This window comes from Gymnogyps californianus, chromosome 3 (genome assembly GCF_018139145.2).
Source record: "Gymnogyps californianus isolate 813 chromosome 3, ASM1813914v2, whole genome shotgun sequence".
NCBI classification, from domain to species: Eukaryota; Metazoa; Chordata; class Aves; order Accipitriformes; family Cathartidae; genus Gymnogyps; species Gymnogyps californianus.
In genome coordinates, this window is record NC_059473.1 from 8,451,646 (window position 1) to 8,478,544 (window position 26,899).

Genomic DNA, 26,899 nt, shown 5'->3' on the forward strand with positions numbered 1-26,899 from the left:
TAATAAACTGAGGCACTCTAAGAGAGCACAGTTTGGCTGAGTTTTGGGTCAGGTCCGCTGAGTGGCAGGAGTGGGGCATTCTCCTACTGAAGCAAGGATTCAAGTTTCTACTTATCAGACATGGAGAGTGTTTTGGCACTTAGGTTTTTTTGGAGCTTCGGGTCTTTCTTTGGTCGGGGTGTTAGTGCTTGTGCAATTTCTTAATGCTGCTAAGGCGCTGTAGGGATTGTCTTTCAAAGTGGAAGGCAAGTTAATTGGTTTTGGTCCATAAAAAACAGGCAAAGAGAAATAACTGCATATCATTTTCTTGGCCACTATGGAAAATACAGTTGCACTGGTGCAGCGCTCAAAGCCACGACCCAAGGCAACTTCCCACTTGCTGGCAAATAAGAGGGAGAAGGTCAGAAAGAGAGGCTGTGAACGGATAACTCCTAGCAATGTCAAGGGGATAAAGGCAGACAGCTCAGGAGCGCGTGAGGCTTCACGGGCTCTGGAGGACGATGACGGGGAAGGGAAGTAGCCCAGCTTGAGCTGATACAGGAGGGCGTTGTCTTCATCGAGCAAGGCTGGCTGCTGCTACCTAAGATTATGGAAAAGAACAGGGAGATGAAGAGGCAACTTCTGGAGATCCCAAAGGAGCAAGCTGCTTATTGAATAAATCTTTTCCCAGTGTCATTTATCTGCTCCTCCTCTAGCAAAATGCCTCTATCGCAGGTCCCAGAGCACTGAGGATACATGGAGCATGTTTGCTGCATGGAGGCTCCACTACTGCTCCTCAGTTCCTCCAGACTGAGATGCTGAGAACGGTAGTCTTTTTTAACATCCTCAAGTTTGTTCAGATGCAAGGTTTTCTGCAGCGGTGGCACAGGCCCTAGCTAGCAAGGAGAGTGACCAAGAAAAAAGCCAAAGTATAAAGTATATGGCCAATTTTTTTCCAAGGGAATGTTACCTTAAACTTGCTGGAGAAGCTTGTGTTGTTGTTTTGTGTGTAATGCATTCAACTACCTTCAACCCACAGATATTAAAGACTTTTGACTTTGTTGAACAATTAGATAAAAATTGTTTCTACTTGCAATTTTAGTAAAAACAAAGACTTTTTTAAAAGTTCATGAGTTCTTTGTGAAGAGTCAGTAATGCAAGTTGCATGAAGAAATGGCTCTCAAACGTGAGTATGTATTAGTCTGCCTCATGAGGTGATGCAGTGAAACCAGAGAAAGCTCAGTTTGTATTCGATATTATTTTTGTCTGCTGTGTTATGTGCTGGAAGAAAAGTGCTTACCTTGTATGTGGCTTGGTCGTGGCAGAAATGACACTGGGATGCCGGTGCAGAATGCCGAGCACTTAATTTGAAGAAAGTCCTTGCTCTGTGGAAGCAATTATTAGGACCGCAGTAGGAGGCATCTGGTCATGTAGACATGGCAATTGTATTCATCTAATGTATAACAGTTAATACATTGCAGCTCAGTGTGAACTAGAACCCCTTGTTGTAGACAAGCCCTTAAGTATTTAAATACCCAGGTCCCTCTTATTGAAATGTCTTAGAGTCCAACTTGGTCTCTGCATGATGACTATTGTAAATTTTCCTCATGAAACTGCATTACGTTTCATCCTAATTAGCACTGCTGCTGTACCTTTAGTAAAGAAACATTAGATTAAAAAGTACCAGAGGCTGAGGGCCCACATCCTCTCCTACAGGAATTAAATCAATTTCAGTCTTACAGTATTCACACAGCTGATTTAATTTGCCCTTTTTCTCTAGATGATGGCAGCAGCATAGTAGTAGGAAGCTCTTGCCGTTATTACTTGTGTTTTACTCCAGAGTTGTATCCGTTTTGAGTGCTGTCAGGGTAGCATTTCTTATTAGCCCCAAAGTAAAGCAAACACGCTATTTCAGTAGCAAAGAAATTAAAGGTTAGTCAATAAATAGCAGTTACCGGCAACAAATTAAGATGAGAAACGTTTTATTGTGGAAATAGGAATGAATGTTTCCTACTGTGAAACTGAATTTTTTATTGAAATCAAATATATAATTAAGATTATTAGGCACAGAAAAGGTTAGAAACCTTAACATCTTTTGTCCATAAGCCAAATATTGTAGTATGTTGATATCCATGCTGTGAGTTCCCCATTACTGCTCTGCCAGTAATTTCAACCTGGCATCTAGACTAAATTGTCTCCCTAGGAGCCAAGAGGAAACACAGTTGATATGTGATCTTGGGCACGTGCCTTTCTTGAATGAATAAAAGCACTGTCACATTTTACGAAATTACTTCTGTTGGTTATATGCTGTGATCATCTCTGAATGAGGGAGAGGGCAGAGCTCATCTAAGTGATGGCACAGACTGGTATTCGGAAGGAGCTTGATGGGATTTTACACACTCTTGTAGCTCCATTCAGATACGTTTCAGCTGCATGACAGAAACTGAAAGCAAGGTAATGATTATGATGTGTCTACACAGTAATTTTGAAGTAGGTATTAAGAAACACGCACAACACACAAATTGCTAGCTAAACCTTGCTAAACAGCCTTAGAGCAGTGTATTCTGTGAGTGGAGATGAACAAATGCGACAAGCGTCTGCCGTGCAATGCTGAAAATGCGGTCGTCTGATCTTCTCTTCTCCGAGCAAAGCTGAAAAGGAAGCGGAGTCCCCTGGAGCCCGCAGGCTTCCCTTCAGGCACTCGGCTCCAGGGGCCCCAATAAACACAGCTGCGGTGCGAGATCTTGACAGCGTGCGCCGAGCCTGTCCCATAGTGCAGCGGCCGGTCTTGTAAATCCCTTCAAGATCACCATCAGGGCTTTAAGTAGATGCATCTTGCTTGGACACCATATCAGCCAGATACCCTTTGCTTCGCTGCAGATTTGTCACCTGCGCAACATGGGGGGAGCCAGTGCAATGTGCTGTTTTGCTGCCCGGGGTCTGCAGAGCTGCCCTGGCCCGTGGGTCCCCCAGGTGGGTGGCTTTGCCACACACGTGGGGATCTGAAGTCGTCTGTGGTGTTGCTGCTTCCCGTAGGCACCATATGTGGCGTTGCCCAAGGAGCTATGGGATTTCAGGGATGCTGCAGGACTGTTTCCCCTTGCCCAGAGTTGTGGGGCCAGTAAAAGAAGGAACCTTGAATACTCTGTTACTCGTTCCCTGTGGCCAATAAGAGTATCTAAATCATGTGTTGTTACTCAAGTTGTGGAAAAGAATGGAAAACAAAACACTTGTTTGGCGCAATTACCTCTTAACATGTGAAACTTCAACAGTGGTGAATTTTAAAATCTGTTGCTAAACTGGACAAAATCATCCTTTATGCCTCTCTCTTATTGCTGGAGCATCTGTTGCCGCCTCAGCCTGAGCTCTGTAACCATGTGTCGGGGTCCCCCCCCCCCTGCCCCATTCCTCATTTCCTTAAAGAGCTGATTCATTGTGATTTATTGGGTACAAACTACAAAGCTAAGTATTTTTCAGGATGTAAGTTGTAGTGGTTGTGAGAAGGAATGAGACTATAATTCACCCCCACTTTATTTTACTTAAGTATTTTCAGAGGGGAGGGGAGGATGTATTCTTTCCATTAGACCTCTCCTTTCTTAATCACCATTCCCTAATTAATTCCCTGGTTAAATATAAAGCAAGCATTAGCTTTGAATGATGTTTTCCTGTGTGATTAAGTAAAGAAGAATTCCTTTCTTTTGTATGATGACTCATCGCCAGGGGATCTGGAGGGAGCCTGAGGGTGGATATTTGAGACTTTGGTCTCAGGTGCTCTTGTACCTTTGAGCTGTGTTTGCTGTCAGTCCAGAGGGGGGAGGCAAAGGTGATATCACATATCAACTGCGCACAAAGAAAATTGTCTGTCTTGTGAAACCACGTCGGTAGTACGGCGTTGGTTTCTCCTGGTGGAAAACTGACTCTGGCTCACAGAAATGCAAATCTCTAGACAACACGTATAGCTAGGAGAAATGTGAATTGTCGTTCTTGCTGGCACGGTGTCTGTAACCATCTCTTGTTGCATGATGCATTTTCTTTGGTGTCCAAGCTGACCCAAAAATGTACGCTTTCTTTTCACCCAGCATCTTCTAGTTCCTCTCCCTGCACCAGTCTGCAAGCCTTTGACTTGTACCAGTACGGCTGTGTTGGGTCACGCCATAAACCACATGTCTGAAAGAACTGAGGTTAAAAATGAAAGGCTCTGAGACAAAAAGGGTTATAGTGAACGAGGGCATGCCAAAGAGGCAGGGGAGGGAAGGGCAGGGTTTAAGCTGGCCGAGCTTATTTTACTACTGAAGAAACATTGTCTAACTCTACCCAGAGAATATGACTTTTTTTCCTACCGTACTAGCTTATGGCGTTAATTTTTAGCTCATGGCATTAATTTTTAGCTCAAAAGGCAGTTTTAATAATGATTCTGGGTTCAAATGTTGCTCATAGCACAAGATGAGAAAAAGAATGCGGCTTTATTAACATGGCAGCAAGGAAAACATATGGAATATGTTTCATATAATGACATGAAAATGCCTGTGAATTGACTGCCGTAACAGTGAAGGCTAAACTTGTAATCTCTGAGTGCTGAAAAACAGGCATTTAAAAATACCCTTGGTTTTGATAAAAAGTTCGGCAAACAGAAATCTCACTGATTTTTTTTTCTTTCATTTGTTTTACAGGCATTTCCCTGTATTTCAACAGGAATTTATGGTAAGTAAGACCTTAGATGTCGCTTATTGCTTACTCAGTTTTTCCTATTATTACTATTTTAAACAGTGATATTTCATATCAGATGTCTCGTCAGTCATTTTGGCTTGCAAATCTGTTTTATACTGTGTTAAGTAACAGAGACCCAAAGCCTTTGACTGTGACTGGATACTAGTGTGCTGATAAGTGGGATACCGTTGTGCAGCCCTTAGCACAACCCTTAGCCTGTGAGCCAAGGCCCACAACTGTGATTACGCTTCTGCAGCTCCGGTAACTCTTAAACACACTGCTGTGGCTTCAGCAGGGAAAAATAGCGTTTTGGCAAAATTTTCCATTCAGAAGGCAAGCAAGCAAGACTCCCCAATGTCCAAGACTGGGGGAAAAAGTATGTTTTCCTCAAGCAAATTTGCTAGAATAACATGAAATTGTCTTAGCTCCCTTGAGTAGTGCTTCCACATTTTTGGTTTATTAATTTACATGCAAATTAATACCGCCTGAAGAACTGGAGGGAAAGGGTTATTATAAAAGTTCGTCACTTTCTTTATTGTAATCTTAAGGCAATCCATCACTAATAGTCAGCTGCTTTTTGGATGACGTTGTGGAAGAAGTGGGTATGATATTTGAAGGAGGAAAAAGACAAGCTGTTCAATATTTAGAAAAAAATGTGGAGAAATTTGAGAGGACATGCAAATTCTGAGGGGGCAAAAATACTTTTTTCAGTTAAAAATAACGTAGGCTGATTTTTCTTTCATTTAGGTTCAGTAAATGCATACACATGATAGCAGGGTGGATTACTTGTACAATTGAAAGGTTTTAAAGAAACGTGCTAAGCAGCAATAAATTAAAAAAAAGATGCAGTCATCATGTAACACCATAGTATGACATAGCTGCTGCTGTGTGAAACTAACAAATAGTAATTTTTAGATAAAGTCATTTGAGTTTTGACTAACCAGATACTGCAGATGCAGGGGCAAAAAAGTGACAGGAATATTTAGGGTTGTTTCTTCTTTTTCAAGGACCTCTTATTTAAAATTTGTTGTTTGATGATTGTAAATCTGAGTTAGGCTTCAGAAGGTAGAATCTAAATTACTTTGGGTGCTGTATCCTTTTCTACTTGAACTGCACTTTCATTATTGCGGAAGAACGTGCAGATACCATTTCTACAGACACTAGAAGTCACTGAATATGAACCTGGTTTCAGATAAAGCTCTGCCTTGGTCCTCAGTTCAGGTCCCCCTCTTGAACTTTCAGGGGAGCTCTGCATTTTAGTTCTTGACTCTCTGGCTTAAATCTTGCTCTTTAACATAGACACATTTTTGTTAGTAGTTTACAAGAACAGGCAAGACATGGTGTAAATATATGGAAATTATTAGTAAGTGGAATGTACAAATAATAATAGTTCATTTTATTTTAGAATTGGCCTAGTTAATAGAAGAGGTCTCAGCAGGTGAGGAATATGGCTTCCTGAAGTCAGTAAATAAAGTTGGAAAGGATCTCTGGTAGGAATCTTGAGTTTTCTTTTCCTGAATGCTTTTCAGGACGTTAGCATGCTTTTCTTGAAGTTAGCATTGATTTTAACTGGAAAGCTGTGGCATTACTGAAACATTATATAGTGTGGCAGATGCTTTTTCAGTAATTGTTTGCTGTTTTCACCTTTGGAAATGAATTAAGACACACTTCTGCTAAAATACTCTGTTTTTCTGAGGCTGCTTTTTTTGTTTGTTTTGAGAATACAATCTCTAATTGATTTTACTGTTTACGTTTTAATAAATACTTTCTATTCATCAATGAAAAAAATACTTACCTTCTTTCCAGACTCTCAGATGTACTGCCTGAGAGTAGTAATTAAACAGGCAACCCTGCATCAGGCTGCAGGTGTCAATATTTTCAAGAATGTTTGATAGCAGTTGCAGTGCTAAAATTATGCTGTGTGATGTGTTTGAGGTGTAAAGTACACCCAAAACCCGCAAAGCTGTGCTTTCATCTGTCTGGTTTTGTTGGGTTTTTCTCCTCTATACATGCACATTCCTTTAGATAAAGTCAGCGTCTAGACAAGCAAGTGGATCAACTTCATTCCCGGTGGCCTAGCTGATTAGTATTGCTTTGCGTATTGTGCAGTTAACACTGGACTATCCCAATAAAATGTTATTGAAGGAACACACAGCCTTGATTTCTCACCTCGGATCCATACGAACAAGTGCTGTCCCTTCAGAAACCCTTGGCTGAGAATTGAGTTTCACCTCCAAATGGAAGTGGACAAATTTGCAAGAGATCAACTGAGTGTATCCAATTTAAGAATCTGGATTGCATTCTGCTCCAAATTCTTGTAAATGCTTAGATTGCTTGCCTTTTCTATTATTATTAGGAGAGAGTAGTCACGCTTCTCTGGAGAGCAATCCTTTCCTGTTTTCATCACTGCAGAGCACTCCTTTTCTCCCATAAAAAGGAAACTGGGAAGAAACAAGCAAGCAAGCCGCTTTCTGAGGTTTTGGCGAAGGGCAGATTGCTTTTCATGAGAAGGGTGTTGGATAGAGGAAAGGTCTGCCTTTCCTCCCCAAACACTTTCCTGACACTCCATCTCCACCCATAGCACTGGATGTTCCAGCTTGAACGAGTTAAAGCCCCAAGAAGGCCATTTGCCGTTAAGGCGCTGTGCCAGGAGTCAAAACTTTGATTTTAATGCGCTCCTACTTAAAGAGCGCTGGCAACAAATTGACTCATGAGGGATCTTTGTTTTAGAAGTCTGATAGCTTCAAATGAGGGATTAAATCTTTAAAAAATGAAGTAGAAAGCAACCAATGCTGAATGTTTGTAAGGACTGCAAAACAAGTAAGGGTCTACCCACAGGCACTTTGGGGGAACAAAAAAAAAGAAAGAGGTGCTATCTTTTCCTAAGAGATCCCTGTCACCTCTAGTACGCTTATAAACTGATAATCAGTCTAAGAAAGCAAAGGTGGTGAAGACTCAGATCCGCATGGATCCTGGGTTGCTCTTTTCTGTTGCAATAAATACTTTCCTTTATGAAACTTCATGCTCTTGATACAAACAAAGCTGCTTCAGGAGTACGGAGGACTTGCGTCCCTCCCGTATCGTTAGGGAGGTACTGGAGTATCAAGCGACAGATCCTCAGTAGCTGTTCAATAATACTCAAACATGAGCGAGAGTGCAGTCTTCACCTTATCACAGCTTTTCTCTAGGACAGCTAGATTTTTAGGGGTTTTCTTACATTTTTGTCTCTTTTCCCTTTTTCAAAGCAATTTTACTATCTGTTTAAAAAAAAATAAAATTAAGTGATAAAAATAAATGTACAGACAAATCTGTAGTCCAGAGGGTAAAAAGTGTTATTTTAGGCTGTAGTGTGTCAGATTTTCACCTTATACACAGTGAATCACCATTTACACATCCACTTCTCCATAATTACCATCTTGTTATGTCTGAGGTACTGCCAGAAGGAATAATACTAAAAAAAAAAAAGGCGACTTTCTTGAGTAGAATTTATGGAAGAGCACCTCATTATCATGTCTTTAAGAAGCTATCCACAAATTCTGGTGTTTGCAGCCTGCGAAGTGAACAAGGATGTCTGATATGGTGCTACAAACCTTACGAGCTGCAAAATTAAAACAAGGCTCTGCAGATGGATATGAGAAGACAGGAATTTTCATGTTTGTCACAATACTCTGTTGAGAGATAATTATGGGGTGGACTACATATGGAAGGAGTTGAAGACGTTACGGTCTATGCACACCTATTTGTTACCTTCTTACTGTTATTTTACAGTAATACAGGGTTTGGCTTCTGTTCCTGGATACTTATGTTGGCAACATAAGCTGCTCTCTGGCAACATAAGCAAGTATTTAAATGTTATTTTAAACTTAAGGGAGGGGGAAAAAAAAAAGGAAAGAGGGGGAAAAGATAAAACTTTAAGAGAAATCTCCAGTTGGTATTTCTTTTTGTCTCTACATGAGTATAGCTGTGTATTTTACCTTAGCTTGACTTTCACTAAAATGATATCATCTATGCTTTCTGAGAAAAAAATATAATGGTAGCTCTTAGGTTTTGTTAAGAATGTATATTTGCATTTCTTTAAAAAAAACAGAGAGAGAAACAGAAAGAAAAAGACCAAAAGCCATGAAAGTGGAGAATGTCTGCGGTGATTTAGACAGTGGAAACGCACAGGTTCACCACATTTTAAACACCTTTATTACCTTGGAGTAAGACTTGTTTCTTTTAGAATCAGGCCACTTGTGCTTACGTGTAGCTTTTGGCCTGGTCGTGGCAAAACATTGCAAGATTAAATTTATTATGTGTTGCTAAAAGGGAGTCTGAAAAGCAAGCTTAGAAAGCAAGGAAAGGAAAAAAAGAAAAGTATGCAGTATGTATAGGAAATAGCAGCATATAATACGTTCTCAAGGCAGGATGCAGGGAGGTATCACAGATCCTCTGCTCTGCTTTGTCTTTATCTGGGAGAGAGGTCCTTTGGTGTAGTGCCAGCTCGTGTCACAGCTGTCCTGACCTCCAGTGCGTCCTCCTCAGTATCCAAAGAACGATTCATCCTGCCAATCCACAGAGGGCTGGGACCGTATCCATCAGCTCTTCTCCCCGTGAGGTGATCCAAGATAGATTATAACAAGGGATTAACCGACAGGTGCGCTACTGGAGGATTACAAAAGCCCTCTGAAAATCTGAGTCAGAAGACTAAACCAAATGTTTTCAAAGGCAGAATAAATTCCTGACACAGGGCTAAAGGTTGCTATTTCCATCTTTCCCATCTGTTTCTTTTCATTTTCTGTTGGCGTTCCATTCCTAAGATATGTATTTCTTTAAGGAGCAATTCTAATAAGGGTTGTACTGTAATCTTTCCAAGGCAGGAGTTAGCTGCAAATTTTTCAGAGCCACTATACACAAATGTATAATAAGTAACCATGAAGCAGTCTTGTATTTATCTCCAGTCTGGTGCTTTGAGTCCCTGTAACCATCACAATGGCTTGATGCTGTATGTGATCATCAGCATTTGAATATTGTGATGTCAATTATGGTGATCTAGGAAAACGGATATTATCATATAAATTCTCGGGGGGGGGGGGGGGGGGGGGGGGAATAAAAGAAAATCCAGTAGGTCACATAAGGAAAGTTCCCGTTAAGAAGATTGTCTCTTAACTAAGCCAATTTTTTAGCCTGATCAGCAGCTCCTCACCCCTCAACTCAGGCTGCATCAACTTTTTTGACACTACTGTGTGGTTTTAACAGTCGTTTTTTGTAACTCATTGGGAAGTTAATTGCATTTTGTTATTTATTCCATAATTTGTTTAATGTAATATTTTAGCGAAAATGAAGGTATAGAACTCTTTTTTTTTTTTTTTTTTTTTAATGCTTCTTTTGGGACTGATGACCAGTTAACTGAGATTATTATTAAAATTAATAATAGTAACAGCTATGAAATTACTATTATAATATTCAAGTAATCCTAGAAATCTAATTACTACTTGTATAAAAATTTGTTGCATGCATTATTTAACAGTGTTCTTATTTCAGACAGTATAGTGTCCATGCTACTAATTGGTCTCTTCCCATGTTTTAAATACTAAAAAAATTATTACTGGAAAGTGTAAATCGATGAGCTCTCAACAGTCTCAAATTAACATTCATATGATGTATTTAGCAAAGAGAAGCTTAAACTTGATTCCAGACGAGAGACTTAATAAGCTTTCTTTTTCAATGGAAATTGGCATTTTATGGATATTGTAGTTAGACTATCTAGAACTCTATCTATTCTGAAGTTCTTGTTGACTGGTCCAACTTACAGCATTTCCCCTGAATACTAGAGGATAAATCCTGTCCTTCATTAAAATGGTGTTTAGTGACTGTCCTTAAAAATTTCCCTTCGAAAGCTTAGACTGTTGAACACTGAATACTCAGTTTCCTCATGGCCTTGCTTTTTATCTTTTCCCTTTTCTTTTTAGGAAGAGATAGAAAGTCTGTTTAGTTACTTTTTTCTTTTAAAATCGGCAGAAGCATGAAGAACTTAAGGCTTTGTAAAGTCTGGAAAACCTGGTTCCTTTGTTGGGCTGACTGCTCTGTGTTTATATTTGCGTATATTAATTGCCCCCTTCAATCTTGCAACTTCTGCCCGCACTCTTGAACCTCACTGTCTTGGTTCTACTCTTCAAGAAACAATTGTTTGTGTGCTCTCTTGCTCTTATTTCATAGTGGCTTACATCTCGAAGCTTCTAGCGTGGCTCATGTCTAGTTGCTTTTGCAATGAGATATATAGTTATTGGCAGACTGTTGAAGAAAAGCCAGTAACATTTCCAAAGGCATCAAAAGCACATTGTACTTGGGCCCTTTTCCCCTTTTTCCTTTCACTTTTTGTTTGTTTGTTTTCATTTTTTTTTTTTTCCCCAGGCAAACTATTCTGCAAAGCATAAAAGAGTTGGAAAAGATATCTGGTATTCAGAAAACATATTGCAGATATCACAAACAGGGCTTCAGCTGGTCAGATATAATGTTTGTTTTGGTATTTGTGGTTTTCCATTCGAAGAATTAAGAATGTCTCAATTACCATAATGAAAGTTAAAACTCTGTATTGTTATATACCAACAGTATCACTTAATTCCCTTTTCTAAATTTTCCTGGCTGATGTCAACAAGATAATCTTATGTGTTTGTTCTGTGGCTTTACAATGAGGAAAAGCTAAAGCTCTTTGAAGCTAATTTGTTAAGAAATGAATTTAAGTAAGAAAATAAAGATATACGGACCTTGTCCTGGAGACATTAAATTAACATGATACATGAAGTATAAAATACTTCTTGGTAAAAGGCCCAATTATCGCCATCCAAAATTTTTCTTTGATGTAATCTTGCCCCTTCCCCCAGAAAAGAGCACGTCTCTAAAACTGAACTTGGAGCCCGATCCGTTAGTGAATTCCACCATTTGCATTGGCTTTAATGAGTGTGGAACATACCACAGCGTCGTGGAAGAAGCCAGCAGCAGAAGGATGCCCAAGTTCAAAATTATGCAGTTTCACTTTATTTATCTTGAAATGTATATAAAGGAATGAACTGGCCCAAGATAACTTAAAAACTACTGTCTTAAAGAGTTGAGAGGCTACTAGCAACTAGTCTAATCATTTGGATACCTATTCAGATAATTAAATCAACCAGTTAAGTGTGTATATTGCTATTCATGACTACTTCATTTATATTTCATCTTGAGAAGTCGGCATTCAGAAGCAAAGACAAAGATGTGCTCTTTTAGGGTTCTCTGAGGCCCCGAATAACCTCATCCAAATTTGAAATTGTTCCTGCTTTGAGCAGAAGGTTGGACCAGATGACCTCCAGAGGTGCCGTAGCCCTTCCAACCTGGGTTTTTTTTTGTTATTCCAAGCTTCTTACATGTTTACTTCATTGACAAGTGAGATTCGTATCAGGGAATCACACCATTACCTTCGATTCCTTGGTGAGATCTCATCAGGTGCTATAGCAAAGCAGGTTTTCTTTGCAAAAGGAGCACATTGTGGTGGTGTGGGTGTCTTCTAACCATATTCGTGATTAAATGTAGTGTGACAACTTAGTAATTACAAGAACATCTTTTTCATGTCTTCCTCATTTCTACAGAAAACGTTGTATATGAAGTATGTTACCTCTGAGTTTTAAACACATTGTAAAAAGACAGACAGCTAGTTTAATGGTTTCAGTCAAATTTCATGATGCAACTGAGCTTCCTTGAAAGGAGGAACTTAATATAAAATTAATCTAGTTAAAGAAGAATAGATATCATCTTGACAGCTGTAAAACTACTCCTGGGTTTGAAAACTTGCACTAGAGCTGATGTGTGTCATATTAGCAGCGATTTCTTTTACCCATGCACTGTGGCACAACTAGTCTTGTGTGTAATCTTAGTTATACAACACACATTCTCTATACTTTAGCAGCTAGAAAAAGACCTAAAAAGTGCCTAGGGTAAGATTTTTAGTCCTAGATCATCACCCAAAATCATTTTAATACTGTACATGTTTTATCTGACGTTTATAAATGAAAACTGTTAAGTGTATTCAGTTAATATTGAATCCCACTCACAGCTTAAAACTTATTCTATGAGAACAGAATAGTCATACTAGTCTGTGCTTGTGTGTCCTTAAGTAGCTTTTAAAAGCCCTGAGACACTAAAGTTGACTAGGAATAGTATTTGTGGTGTGGGGTATACCAATTAGTTTTACCACAAAGGTATTAGCTATATCTTTTTTAACTTCTGTGACTGCATTAGATAGTCAATGCCTTAGGAAAACAGCTCCTCTTTCTCGTTCTTTCCTTATTTCTAGTGCACAGTGATAGGTCTGGCCACAGAATATTGTGGAGCTGCCCCTTATTTGTCCTGTTTTTTGTTCTCCACAGCAGACATTGTCTCTTACTGTGTATTTATATGATACCTAGTCAGTGTTGGAGACCCTAAATACTACTCCAGTACAAATACAGAAAGTCACCATATACATAAATTTACTCTATGTTACCAAGATCATCTCTCATTCATATGTTTGGTGTCTGAAAGTCACTTCAAAAAGTATGGAAGAAGTAGGTGTGAGAATATTGGGGCTTTTAGGTGGCCTGTGAAAGGTAAAAATGTATCGGTGTTAGGGCAAATACTTTCTTCTGAAATGAAAGAAAAGATCAACGGAATAGACCTGCTATTCTGAGTCTCACTGAAGTACCTGAAGTACAATTTAAAGGTGTCTCTGCCTCCAAGGGTCGTTCACTGTGTTGTCCTCCTTTCTGCATCTTTGTTAGATAGGAATGCTACCATATGTCATTGGAAAGGGCAACTGCCGCTGAGGCAGAAGAATAGCAAAGTCGGATGATTCAGTGTAATGAACGACTAATCCTGTTTCTAAGCCAGGATCCTGTTTATAAGATGTATTCTGCAGTTCTGCACACCGCAGCTCTTGGTGGTGGTTGTGTTAATGGAAGGCCACCTTGGGCCTGGAAGAGAGTTGTGCCTTTTTGTCTTCAGAACACATTTAAAGCCATTGTGTGCCGCTGACTGTTAGAAACACTTTCACCTTTCTTCTGTCTGAAGATGTGATATCCGAGACAGTAGTATAAAATACAGTGAATTACAACAATGGAAGGAAGCATCTATTATAGTGGTCTGAATTTTCTTGAGGGAAAAAGGATTTTTTTTTTTTAACTGAATTTCTAAGGTAATAGAAAGTTAGATTTGTACACATGCTTTGAATTTATGCAACTTGAGTAATTTGCTGGTGGTTGTATCAGTGCATAAAATTAATTGCATGCATGTGTTGCCAGGACTGAGGTATTATTTCTTGAATTCTGTATTAATAATTATTAATAAAAAATCAGGTCGTCATGGAATTGTTTCCTCTTTCATTAATCTATCAGAATCTGATTATTCAATTTAAGCTAGTTGTCTATATCAATGAAATATTAAACAGCTTGTGAGAACATGTGAGGTTTACTGCAGAGGAAACGCAGCAAGTGTCAAAATTTACCTCTCTGTGCATACTGTTCAGGAGAAAGTTTGAATGCTTTTAAGAGCTTCTGTACTGAGTAGAATCATTGCTGGTTTTGTTTACTTAGCAGTAATGGTATACATATTAGATTCCCCTTCAGGCTTACTCAGGGTGAGGTATGCAGAAACAAATGTGCACCTTGTTGAAGAGTGTTAAATCAGAAGTTCAGTACATCTTAACAAGGTGACTACAAAAATAAATGTGGATGGCCTTTTTGTGTACCTGGCAGGCAGGATAGAAGTCAACCATTTACTGAAGAGCTGGTTGGGGGAGGAAGTCACCTTCTGCTTTAAAATACACTTTGGGTCAGGTTTCTGCTCAATAAAGCTGAATTCACTTTATTTCTGAGCTGTCACTACTGCAGAATAGCACCGGTTCGAGGGGTATTCTGTGAGAAGACTAACTGTAATTGGCAATCCATTTCTTCATTTCCATGCCATAGCCAGCCTTGACAAATTAATCACAATCAAATACAGGCTGCGGAAAGGGGGCAACCTATGTAGCACAGAAGAAAAATGAGGCCTCATGCCGGCATGACAGACTTAATCTTTCAATTCGCCCCGTTAGACTGAAGGAGGGGACTTGTTGGTGTGCCTGTCACCAGCACCACCCATAAACAAACTGTTCACTCTCGGCGCTAGGGTTTGGCGGGTGCGATAAAGGTTATTGAGTACCACCCGGCACCTCGTTGATCACTGCTGTGGGACAAGGATCACTTGGATTAGTCCTGAGCAGGAAGGAGTCACTGTGCAGCGGCTTACAAGATCCCTGGAGAAAGCTCAACCTAAATTATGTTGTGAGGAGTGATTTTGTGTCTGATCCCATAGGAACCGAAATGGCTCCTTGGTTTGGGTGGACGTGTTACGGCTACTGCACAAGAAGCCTGTCACAGCAACGATTCTTGCTAGCAGGTGTGAGCGATGATAGCTAGTTTCCAAAGTTGTCCCGGGGAATAGGACCTAGGTTGGTTCCAGACGGAAAGGAGGAAATGGCAGCCTAAAGAACTAGATTTGCTCTGTCAGCTATGGAAAACAACTTGAGATCTTTTGGTAGATGTTTTAGTTAGCTTTCTTCTTACATACTTCTTGGAATGGTGCAGTATGTGTGTGGCTTCTAGGGTTATGTTTGGAATATGAAACCCTATTTTAACTGGCCTACTCATAATAATGTTCTTTATACTATCTACTGCTATGATTTTAGGTTTTCATCTGGTAACTAAAATGGAAACATAGCTAAACTCACACTGGAGTAAGTCCATACGCCTTGGTTTCAGAGAAGCTATAGTGGTTTGCACTAGCTGTGAAATATTCCATTGCATTTAGAGGAGTAGATGTAGCTTTTTGTAATTGACCCTGTTCACTTTGACTCTAACTTCATTGACTTCAGCAGAGGAGAAATGTGGTCCGATGTATCATACCTTTCTTATAATGTTCATTTTGGGCAGAGAAGACTTTGTTATCTTACTTTTTCTTGAAAGAGTATCTAGCCCCTTGGAAAGAACATTACTTTAAAGTCTGATTTGTAAACGATTTGTGTGTCTCTCTCTTTTTATTCCTTTCAATATATTACTTGTATACGAGAGAGTGGAGTGCTTGCTTTCCTATATATTACTAGATGATAAACTGTATCTATCATTTTCCAATTTAGTTTTGGACAATGCAACATATCACTTTTTTTCCCCCCCTTTCTCTTTTCTCTGTGATGTTTGAAAGAATCCTTTAACAGAAATAATGTATAATACTATTTATAGGGTAATAATTTACTGTATGTGATCCTGTGGCAGTGGAAGACTTTCTGTCCCCTTCTATTTTCATTTATCTCTGGAATAAGAACATTAAATCTTCACTTTCAAGGAGCTGGAAGTATCCCTGTATTGGGTTTGCGTGGCAAGGTTTTGGTGGCGGGGCTGGGGGGGGCTACAGAGTGGCTTTGGTGAGAAGCTGCTAGAAGCTTCCCTTATGTCCGATAGTGCTAATGCTAGCTGGCTCCAAGACAGACCCGCCGCTGGCCAAGGCAGAGCCAATCAGTGACAGTGGTAGCACCTCTGGGATAACATACTTAAGAAAGGGAAAAAGTTACTGCGCAGCAGCAATTGCAGCCAGAGAGAGGAGCGAGAAGATGTGAGAGAAACAACTCTGCAGACACCAAGGTCGGTGAAGAAGGAGGGGGGAGGAGGTGCTCCAGGCGCCAGAGCAGAGATTCCCCTGCAGCCCGTGGTGAAGACCATGGTGAGGCAGGCTGTCCCCCCTGCAGCCCGTGGAGGTCCACGGTGGAGCAGATACCCACCTGCAGCCCGTGGAGGACCCCACGCCGGAGCAGGTGGATGCCCGAAGGAGGCTGTGGCCCTGTGGGAAGCCCGCACTGGAGCAGGCTCCTGGCAGGACCTGTGGAGAGAGAGGAGCCCACACTGGAGCAGGTTTGCTGGCAGGACTTGGGACCCCACGGGGGACGCACGCTGGAGCAGTCTGTTCCTGAAGGACTGCACCCCGTGGAAGGGACCCATGCTGGAGCAGTTCGTGAAGAACTGTAGCCCGTGGGAAGGGCTCACATTGGAGAAGTCCGTGGAGGACTGTCTCCCGTGGCAGGGACCCCACGCTGGAGCAGGGGAAGAGTGTGAGGAGTCCTCCCCCTGAGGAGGAAAGAGCGGCAGAAACAACATGTGATGAACTGACACAAACCCCCATTCCTCGTCCCCCTGCGCCGCTCGGGGGGGAAGGAGGTAGAGAAAACCAGGAGTAAAGTTAAGCCTGGGAAGAAGGGAGGGGTGGGGGGAAGGTGTTTTAAGATTTGGTTTTATTTCTCATTATCCTGCTCTAATTTGGCTGGTAATAAATTAAATTGATTTTTTTCCCCAAGTCGAGTCTGTTTTGCCCGTGATGGTAATTGCTGAGTGATCTCTCTCTGTCCTTATCTCGACCCACGAGCCTTTCATTATATTTTCTCTCCCCTGTCCAGTTGAGGAGGGCAGTGATAGAGTGGCTTTGGTGGGCACCTGGCATCCAGCCAGGGTCAACCCACCACAATCCCATATGGAAATACCATTTTTCATCACACATTGTGACTTGTTCTTTCAAAAAACAAATTCTGGTTTGCTTAGTCAAATTGAGTAGCACTTACAGGTCACTTGTTGAGGAAGGTACTGTTCAATGTGAATAATGTTACGCTGATCCTGCATGGGGAGGGCCTGGTTCAGACATCCCTGAGCTAAATAAGAGCCGGTATAAATGTCAGCACATTGTTCCAGCTGGCAGCCGGGTAGCATGTTTTCTGTATCCATTTTCCTGTTTCTCAGTTTTTATGATCAAAAGCATATTTCTAAAATGGAAAAGATGACAGTGTGAACTGTTTGGCATTCCGATGAGAAAAATACAGAATAGGAAGATCTAGAACCTAATCTTAAAAAAAAAAAAAAACAGTTGCATCCTTAGGATAAGAGTAAATCGACTGTTCCGGTGGTGACCAGTGTGTGGTGTGTAGTTTAAGCTTTATGTACCAGTTCATTATCCAATGTTGGAAAAAATGAGTATCGGTTTTATGCAGAATGCATATCAGCGTAAATTGCCCAGTGTAGGCTGTGAGCTGTAGACAGTGCAATCATAATAGCTTTTCAACTGATGCAGTTTTATGGCTTCAGAACATTAATCATTTTCTTATGCCTTTAATTACCATAAGGTAGTTATACTTGTGTCCATAATAGGTGCTAAACATTATGCCACTGATAGGTTTTTAACCATTCTTTTTGTTGTAGCTAGTAAACACAATATAGCAGACCATTATGAGTCCAGAACATTTTTTTTTTAGCTGAGTGCCATTAGGAGCATTACTGCTGTAAGTCCAACGACATTTTGAACTATATTTGCTAGCTGATTGTAGTCTTCTGGGTGGTTTTTTTCTGACTTTAGGAATGAGAGAAAAGAACAATTCCATTGCTAAACAGACATGGCTTAATTTAGAGAAGATGATTTTTATCCCTTTTAGAAAAATAAAGCCTAGTTCCCGAAGGGAGAAAGAAAGGAAAAGTTGCTGCATTTTCCACATTACTAAATACAATATAGAAGAAAACAGTGATGCTACTTACATGCTGACCATGCTGGTCAGTGCTCTAGGAATCTTCTATTTTATTTTGCTGTCAACTTCATAAGTTATAATTTACTAGTTTTCAGTAAAGCAATAGTTTACTGATGTATAGTAGGCTCTTCACAAAGGAAGATGTGAGATTCAAAGCTCCCTTCTAATCGAAGCTGTCAGCCATGATGCAGATAATGAGGCTGCACATTGGCAATGCTTCCGTGTCGTTCCTAATGAGGATTTCAGGTTGTGGAACCTTATACCAGTCTCGCTGTTGTGTAGCCTGATTAATGAGTTGTCACCATTTCATTGAATATAGGTAATCAGAAGCAGTGATTGTATTTACCATTCTCGGCAACCAAGAAGTGGAGAACGTACAACTGACCAACTTGAATGTATAAGAATCTCTAGCTGTTTAATTTATGTGCATACGCAAGGTTTTATCAACTCCCCATGTATATTGTCAGTTGACGTTTTTCAAAATTGTGCACAAGTGACATGGAAATATTTAACTGCTCTACTATTGAATTTCTTTAATAATGCCAGCATATTCAAAATTGTCTCACCAAGGGCAGTCAGTGATGTTCTAGTTGTGGAATTTCATGCATTTGATGGTAACAAATTAACTTCTGAATCCTTTTTTAGCTTGTTTCATGTTTTCAGGATTTCTTTTCCTAGTGGTTGACCTTCTTCTGAGTTTCCCACGTTGATTACATGGCATTTATGCTGACCTTAACTAAGCTGAACACTTTCTGAAACGGAATAGATGGAAGTGTTTCTCCATCAGCACTTATGCCAATAAAACATAGACTTGTAGTTCATAAACGTATATTATGTTTAAATTACATACGATTTCAAGAAATTATCTACTTTTAAAAAAATTACATTGGCTAATGAATTATGTTTACTTAATAGATCAATTTTCACAAATTACTGAAGTTTCACAGTATCAAAGCTTTCTGGCTAGGAAGAGGTCACCTTGATATTTGCACTGAATATATTTCAGCCTTGGCTCCACATTTTATCATTCTTGGTGTCGTAAGTTTTCTCTTACCTCTACAATTTTTTTTAATCTACTTATTTTTATTATTTGTTTTTATGACTCTTACTGTCAACATATTTCACTTGTTTTCTACTTACTAAACAAAATGGTTCTGCCTGAATTTCATGTGTAGTCTTAATTTTGTAACTTTTAATGTATGATCCAAGCTATTTAGGTTACTCTGTATTTATTGCTTGTTTTTGTCACTGCCTACTAAATACATTAATGTCTGTGGATCTCTAAATTATAAGGCTCTTCCCTTCCCCTAAAATGTCAGAACTGATGATGAAACTCTCTTCCTCTTCCTCTTCCTTCACAACAAATCTAAATATCCACTTAGTAAACACTAGGAGGTAATCATGTGCTTCAATCCAATCCTGAATTATCTGTCTATAATTTTCAGCGCTTAAGACAGTATCATCACATTAATACGCATTGGATGCAGTTATTTAAAAGATACTTTGCTTTAGAAAAAAAAAAACCAACCAAACCCAAAAACCACCACCACCAAAACACTGAGACAATCCTATCTAAGCCCTATTTGGCTACCCTGGTTCCATCTGCTGTGAGGGTGCTTACCCCGCAGATTCCCTCAGCCGCCCCATGCCCAGGAGTCACGGCCTCCCCACGTCTGTCAGTCCACCTGCTTGCTAATCCATTTCAATCCCAAGGAGTGTGGCTGGAAAAAAAAAAACCTAGATTGAAGCTGTTGAAGCCAACCTATCCCGCTTGATTTGGACCAAAGCAAAGGATGTTCAGCCAGCAGGTCTGAGTGTGGAGTAACTCCTGGGGGACAGAGATGAGCTGCTTGCGGCAATAGTGTCTTCATTTGTTAAAACTGGATTTAGAAGGTGATGTTTTTCCACACTCTGAACTTGCTTTGTTAAAATTAGTGCATGGGCTTTTTTCATTTGTTTACTGAATTTTCAAAAGTACCTCAATCCTTTTGAATCATTACTTATTTTCAGTGTGTACCTGGTGGTATTATTGCACTCTTACATACACAGAACATGAGAAAGGTATATGTGGAATCTGATGGGAACTGATAGGAAACAAGATCCGTGCTAAAATTTCAGCACAAGAAATGTCCCAGAAGCTCACACATTCATTGTTTCCTCCTTTGGCTTAGCACTATTATTGCACACTAGCTTTTTCTTCAAACAGTGTTCTAAGCAGTTTTGAAACTGTTTGCAAAAGCTAGTTTGACTGCTACCCTTAGCATTTTTTTTCCTCCTTCCTGCTCTTTTGATCTGTATAGAGAAATTTTTCCCAAATTCCTATTGGAGAGGGGGTTTCTTAATTTGAGTTCATTTCCCTTCTTTTGGTGTTTGCGTGAACTTGGATACCTTGCAGCAGTTAGTCTTTCTGTTTGTTCAAATTCATTTGTGTCTTAGAGGTTTAATTGTTATCTCCTATTTTCTAAGGAATACAAATCCTCCTTCTTGACCCTTCTGAATTTTGGAGATCCTTCTTTCATTCAGATGTCCACCACTTTTTTTCCTCTATTCCTAGAATACTTTTAAGTTAAATACAGAGTACTGGACATATGGTGGTTTTAACATGGCTTGATATTAGTATCTATTACAGTGTTAGTATAATTTATTCTTATTTATTTTTAACTATTTTAGATAGCAATTGCGTCTTCGTTTGCTTTTTGAAATAATTTTAAGTGGTAATGTTCAGACTTTCAGTGGCATAACCCTACAAACTTTTAGTCTGTTATTCTTTTCCTGTCTCCAGGTAGTTACTGTAAGTTCAGTAGCTTTTATTTGCATAAGCATCAAGCTGCATGAGATTATTTTGCAAAGCTCATATATAAATATGTATAATTCCAATAAGCATAGATATTGATCTCATTGGTTTTGACTCAGTACTGTGGGTTTTCTTGCTTTGTTGTGGAGGTCCTTTCTTTAGCAATTGATTTATAAAAAAGTCGACCTTGTTTATTGTAGAATGATAGTCTGTTAGTTTTGTAAATCTAACTAGAAACGTCTAACTAGAATTGCTCCCCCACGCCCCCAAAATACTACTTTGATTGTTTTTGAACAAACTCTTACACTGGTCTCACCAGTATAAGTACTCTTATGCCTTAATTTTCCATTCCCTGCCTTTTTTATAGTTTTTCTGCATGTTATTGTGACTTCATTTTGCACGCTTTCAAATTGTGTGTTTTGGTGAAAGAAAAATAGAATAGAATATTTTATGATAGAGAAATCTGTGGTAGTGTGGTGGCTTGACCTTGGCTGCCAGTCGCCCACCCAGCCACTCTCTTACTCCTCCTCAGCAGGACGGAGCAGGGAATAAGAGGAAAAAACATGTGGATTGAGATAAAGGCAGGGAGATCACTTGCCAAGTACCATAATGGGCAAAACAGACTTGACTTGGGGAACACTAATTTAATCTATTGCCAGTTAAAATAGGTTTGAATAGTGAGCGACAAAGGCCTTCCCTGCACACCCCCTCTTTCCCAGGCTCAACGTCACCCCCTCACCCCCAAATCCTCTACCTCCTCCTGCAAGAGGGGCTCGAGGGGCTGTTTCTCACTGTTTTGTTTGGGTTTTGGGTTGGTTTTTTTTGCCCCCCTCCTCACTGCCGAGCGCTGTTTTGCCCTTTCTAAAACCAGCTTCCCCTGAGGCGCCGCGGGCGTTGTGGAGGGTCTGGGCTGCGCCCTGCGGAGGGGCTGCTGGAGCCAGCCAGAACCGGCTGGAACGGGCTGCACCCGGCATGGGGCAGCCCCGGCCTCTCCTCGCAGGGGCCCTGCAGCCCCCCCGCTGCCAGCGCCTTGGCGTCTGCACACAATACAAGAGCAAAAACTTAGCCAGAGACCAGGAAATATTATGAAGTTTGATTTTTAATTTAGACACGTTCTTTGCCATCTTGTCTGTGATCGCTGCAGTGGGAGGAGGAGAGTCAGTGACATGCCTCTTTCAGTTTTAAGGCATAGAGCTGGGAGAGGCTCTTTTCCCCCTCCAGGGGTAAGTCCTGCGAGGACAGCTGAGGTAAAACCTCTATAAATGTACCTTAATTGCCCTGGCCAATCTAGATTTTGTCCTATACAGTGATAATTTTCCCTCCTCCATGTAGTTTTGGGGGTTTTTTTTACTGGTTTCTGTCCCCAGAGTTGTGGGGAAGACTGTGCTGTGGAGGGTGGTGACTGCATATCGATAATTCACTGAAATAATCCCAACCCGACTCGATATTGCAGTGGTATTTTTCACAATGTGGAGTTGTGCAGCTATCGTGTTAATGCAAGCTATCTCGAATGTAATTGTATAAATAGAGAGAACCCTCTGATAAAATTAATGGAAATCACATTACCTAAAGCCGCTCTGTAAGCTTGACTAACGCTTACATTTGGTTTCGATTATGTAAAAAACTCTTTCGAACTGACCCACCTTCTTTTTACATTTCCCCTAATTAAAGAGCTTTTATTTTTCCTAGTTTGCTTCATTGCTTGATAATCAATGAGGTTTCTCCATCCAATAAGTTTAAATGCTTTTCCATGCGCCTGCCGCTAATCTACCTGGGATGTCGTGTTTCCAAGAGGATTAGTTGTGTTTGGCTGAGGCGTGGAGCGTGGAGATCTGCCTCAAAAATGTCGTTTTCCCCAGGCGTAGCGTGGGTCATCTCATGCTGAGCGTACACACAAGCTAAATTTAATAAAGTGCTGGAATAAACCACCCCTTTTGCTGCCACATGGCCACATTTACAAGGAAATTGAGGTGGGAGGTCAATTTTCACTTAAAGACTCAGGTTGGAGATGCCTGTTTTTTTAAGTGAAGGTCTTTAAATCTCACTTGTCTGACAGGTGGTAAGAAATTTACATTTAAATTGTCCAGATCAGCTTCTTATTTGTACTGGGTTGTTGGACAAAGAAATTTCTTAGTCTTCCGTATCCTTCGCTGTTTGATCTAACCAACCATAGCATAGGCTCCTTCTTTTCAAATATGGGCAATGCTTCTGACTACAATAATTGTCATTTGCATTGGCATTTCTCTTTCTGCTGTATCAATTTGAATATTGTTCAAAATGACACGGAAAACGTGTGTGTTTGGGGTTTTTTTCCCCTGAAGAATGGCATCTCGCAAAATGAGATCATTTTACTTTAAAGCCAGATTTACCAATGTTGGCCTAACCAGAAATGTTGGCATTTGTTAAACCTTTCTAAACATTAGGAATTTCCATTATTTGCTAAAGCAGAACACATTTGCTTGTATAATGATTTAAAAAAAAAAAACAAACCTAAAAAAAAAAATCACACTGACAACTTGTCGGAATACATGCTGAAAATGCTATTTAAAACAAGTGTTAATAAGACCTAAAGTTCATATCAAGACTAAATTGGATTTGAATTTCTGGGATTGGAAGTGCCATTAACTAGTTATTTAATTTCCTTTTTGATTGAAGTATGCAAGACTCAGTAAATGCATAATTGTGAGTGAAATGCAAATTAGAGATACTAGCAGAAATCATATTTTATAAAATACTTGTTTGACAATTAATGCTGTGATCTTTTGACACACTGAAGAACCTGATGAGATCTGGGATATTTTGTTGATCAACTACTGTTGTTGGGTTTAAAAGGCAACTGATGCTAGGGGCTGATTGTCAGTTGAGAGAAGTGTTGCGATAAGGAGGTGCTAACACAGGTATATATAATTAGCATGTGAGTGAATGAGTCCTTGAAAACAGAAAGAAGGTGGAAGAAGAGTCAGAGTCTTCTAAGAGATTATGATATTTTTGTATTTTACCCATTAATCGTTTGTTCTGTACTCTTTAGCATATGAGGACTTGCTAAGAGCATTGGAAGTATGAGATGCATGGTTGTAACCAGTCAGGTGTGCTGAAAAGAGAGTTTTAAACTTCAAGTTTTCCTTATCCTTGCTTTAAACCAGTCTTCCCATTAATCCAATCCCTAAAACTCTTTCTAATCACTTTTCCCTTTTTGTGTATATTGCTGTGATCTCAGGTAACAGAACGAGCAAAAAGAATTTTCAGTGCAGCATTGGGAGGAAGTTTGAATAGCTGCTGGTGGCTTCCATGTAATTTTTGTTCACAAAGTTGCTGCAATATAGCCTGACATGAAATTAAGTATCTAGAGTAGATTGGCTGGTTGCTGGTACAGACAATAGCATAAAATCAAATAAGGCGCACCGTGACCCTTGCTGGACAAAAAGAAGGATATGTATTTTCAGATGGCAAGCTCACCTCTTGCCAGGCAAATGACTTCTACAGAGTTGAAGCAGCATCTAGGCAAGGAGGAAAAATGCTTCCTCTTAAAAAATTAATGCATAAAATGTTGAGATAGTGCAATGATGTCTCAAGTCAAACATCCTGCACAAGCACTTGTTTCAGCAGCATTCACATTGCGGGTGTTGAAGTAGTACGAAGTGCCCTACTGTACGGTGAAGAACAGAAGCTGTTAAGCATCAAATATAAAATGCACCCCCCTCTCTGTTCCTCCAAAATGTACTGGCGTTTTTGAACTCCACGTTATCTGGAAATACTTCAGTTTTGAGCTGTTGTAGATTTCCTGAATACAATAGCTGCTGGTCTGTGTGACCCTTTAGTATGGTTTATCACTGCCTGAGGCACGAATGGAAAAAAAAATCCACAGTGTGAATAATATACACAAACCAAGAATCAATAATGTGTTTGTTAAAAAGAGTAAACTTAAGTAGATTAAATATGCCTCACACAGTATCTTGCTTTTTCACCCAACCTGCCCTATAACTTTTTTCCATATATGTCTTTTGGGGAAAAAGATAAAAGAACATCTTTAGTTCCCCCCCGCCTTTTCTTTTTTTTCACAAGGAGTAAGTATATCTTGTTTCAGCTGATTTTCTTTATGTGCTCTTAGGAAATCTTTGATTTCCCTTAGAGAGGAGATAAGAACTGTGCTTCAGTAGAAATAATGTCAGATTGTTTTGTTTGTTCTTGTACGTGTATGGCCTTCACCAAGTACTCTGTTGGTTTTAGATAATCCAGCTAGGTCTGTGGGTTGCATCTGTCAGAGCAATTGAATGTGGTGGAAGTGATTTAAAGGATAGAGCTGGGCTGGCAACGCTGTCTGTTTTCTTTATGTGACTTTGTATTTTTGTCCATTGCCTATGTATGTTTTATTCCTCTGAAGTTTCTCAGGCTTTTTACACTGTCATCTCCCTTCATTTTGCTGTGGTAGCTTGTCTTCCCTCACGTCCCTTGTATACATCCCCAAGTCCTGGTACTTGTAACTCCCGTCACAATATGCTGCCTGTTCTACTCAAAATACTGAGAGTGCCAGCGAAGCCAACAGCCCTGATATTGTCTCTGCCAGTGTCAGCCCTCCTCCCCAAAACTCTGCACCCCATCTTTGCAGCAAGACGTCCTGTGCTCCCTCCCTCTCTTCCTATTCTTCCACCCCAATCTGCGGCACTTCAGTGCACTTTCCTGGCTCCCACTGTCTGCACAAAGATCCTGTCAGCAAGAAGAGCCTCTCATAGCAATTTCTCCCCCCGCCCAGCCTGTAGTGGCAGACGCATTAGTAGACATCAGGGACTCAGCAAAGAGAGGCACGTCGAGAATATCTCAACATCGGGCGAGCCTTCAATTAGAGTCTGCAATCAATTGCGAAATGCATTTCCATAGGGAACGGAGCTTTGGGAGGTCCAGGATCGTTACTTTATTCCTATTGCTGAACAGCAGATCTCTGGATACGTAGGTTTCCCTCAGTGCTTAGAGGCAGTGTGTGTCAAGGAGGGCCTGGGATAGTGTCAGTGAATGTTAAGCATCACTGCATTGGACCACGTATTTTTTTTTTAGAAAAACTACCAGTTTCAAGTGGAATTCAGAGTGTGTGGGTGTGTGGGGCGTTTGTTTGTTTTTTATCTCTTGCAGCATTAGCAAGGCACTTCAGGAAGGTGGGATTGATTCCCTACACATTGCTTCAGTTGAGAACAAGGCATTTTTATTTAAATCAGTGGGTAGAATAAATGTTTAACCTTGTTGGAATTGTAACTACAATGAAGCCAATATCCCATTGCTGTTCAATTCAGTGTATGATGGGAGATTTCACAGTTGACTAGTGCTTTACACTTTGTTTCAAATTACTTTTGCTGTATTATGTTGCCACCCTAAAAAAAAAACCCAACTTGCTTGCTATATATGGATAAGTAGAAGATGAAATACTCTGCATTAAGGAGCTCGTGTACATTTTGAAACCTCTTTCAATTAACGTTACTCTGTACAACACTTGTTTCTGGAATAGCAATTCTGGATATGGTGTAAAGTGTGTTTTAGGAAGAATGATGTACTTGAGCTCATGAACAGCTGCATACGTGTGTCTAAACGGCTGTGTAATTTATGCAAACGTTGTATATACACTTTCATAGGTAGGTTTTATAATTGCGAAACTACCTGTGTGAGTATATTTCACTTGCATTTGCATTGTATATACTTTCTCTTACCATATGAGAATGCTAATTGCCAGAGTAGTGAGATCTTCTCTCTTTCAGTGTTGTGGTGGTATCTTTCTGTTGGTTCCCCTATTATGCTCAGCTTGAAGCCTTAATGTTCCACATGGGCATTAGAAATACCCTGACAGACAGAAA

General features: G+C 40.1%; 1 protein-coding gene across 4 annotated transcripts in view; it reads left to right on the plus strand.

Moving 5' to 3' along the window:
- The window catches only part of MACROD2 (mono-ADP ribosylhydrolase 2), an 898,754-nt gene that overhangs the window by 598,058 nt on the left and 273,797 nt on the right, over positions 1–26,899 (plus strand). For all 4 annotated transcript variants that reach the window (XM_050893412.1, XM_050893413.1, XM_050893415.1 and 1 more), the window contains one exon: positions 4,650–4,680. In XM_050893412.1, coding sequence (XP_050749369.1) covers positions 4,650–4,680 — 31 coding nt within the window. The remainder of the gene's footprint in view (positions 1–4,649; positions 4,681–26,899) is intronic.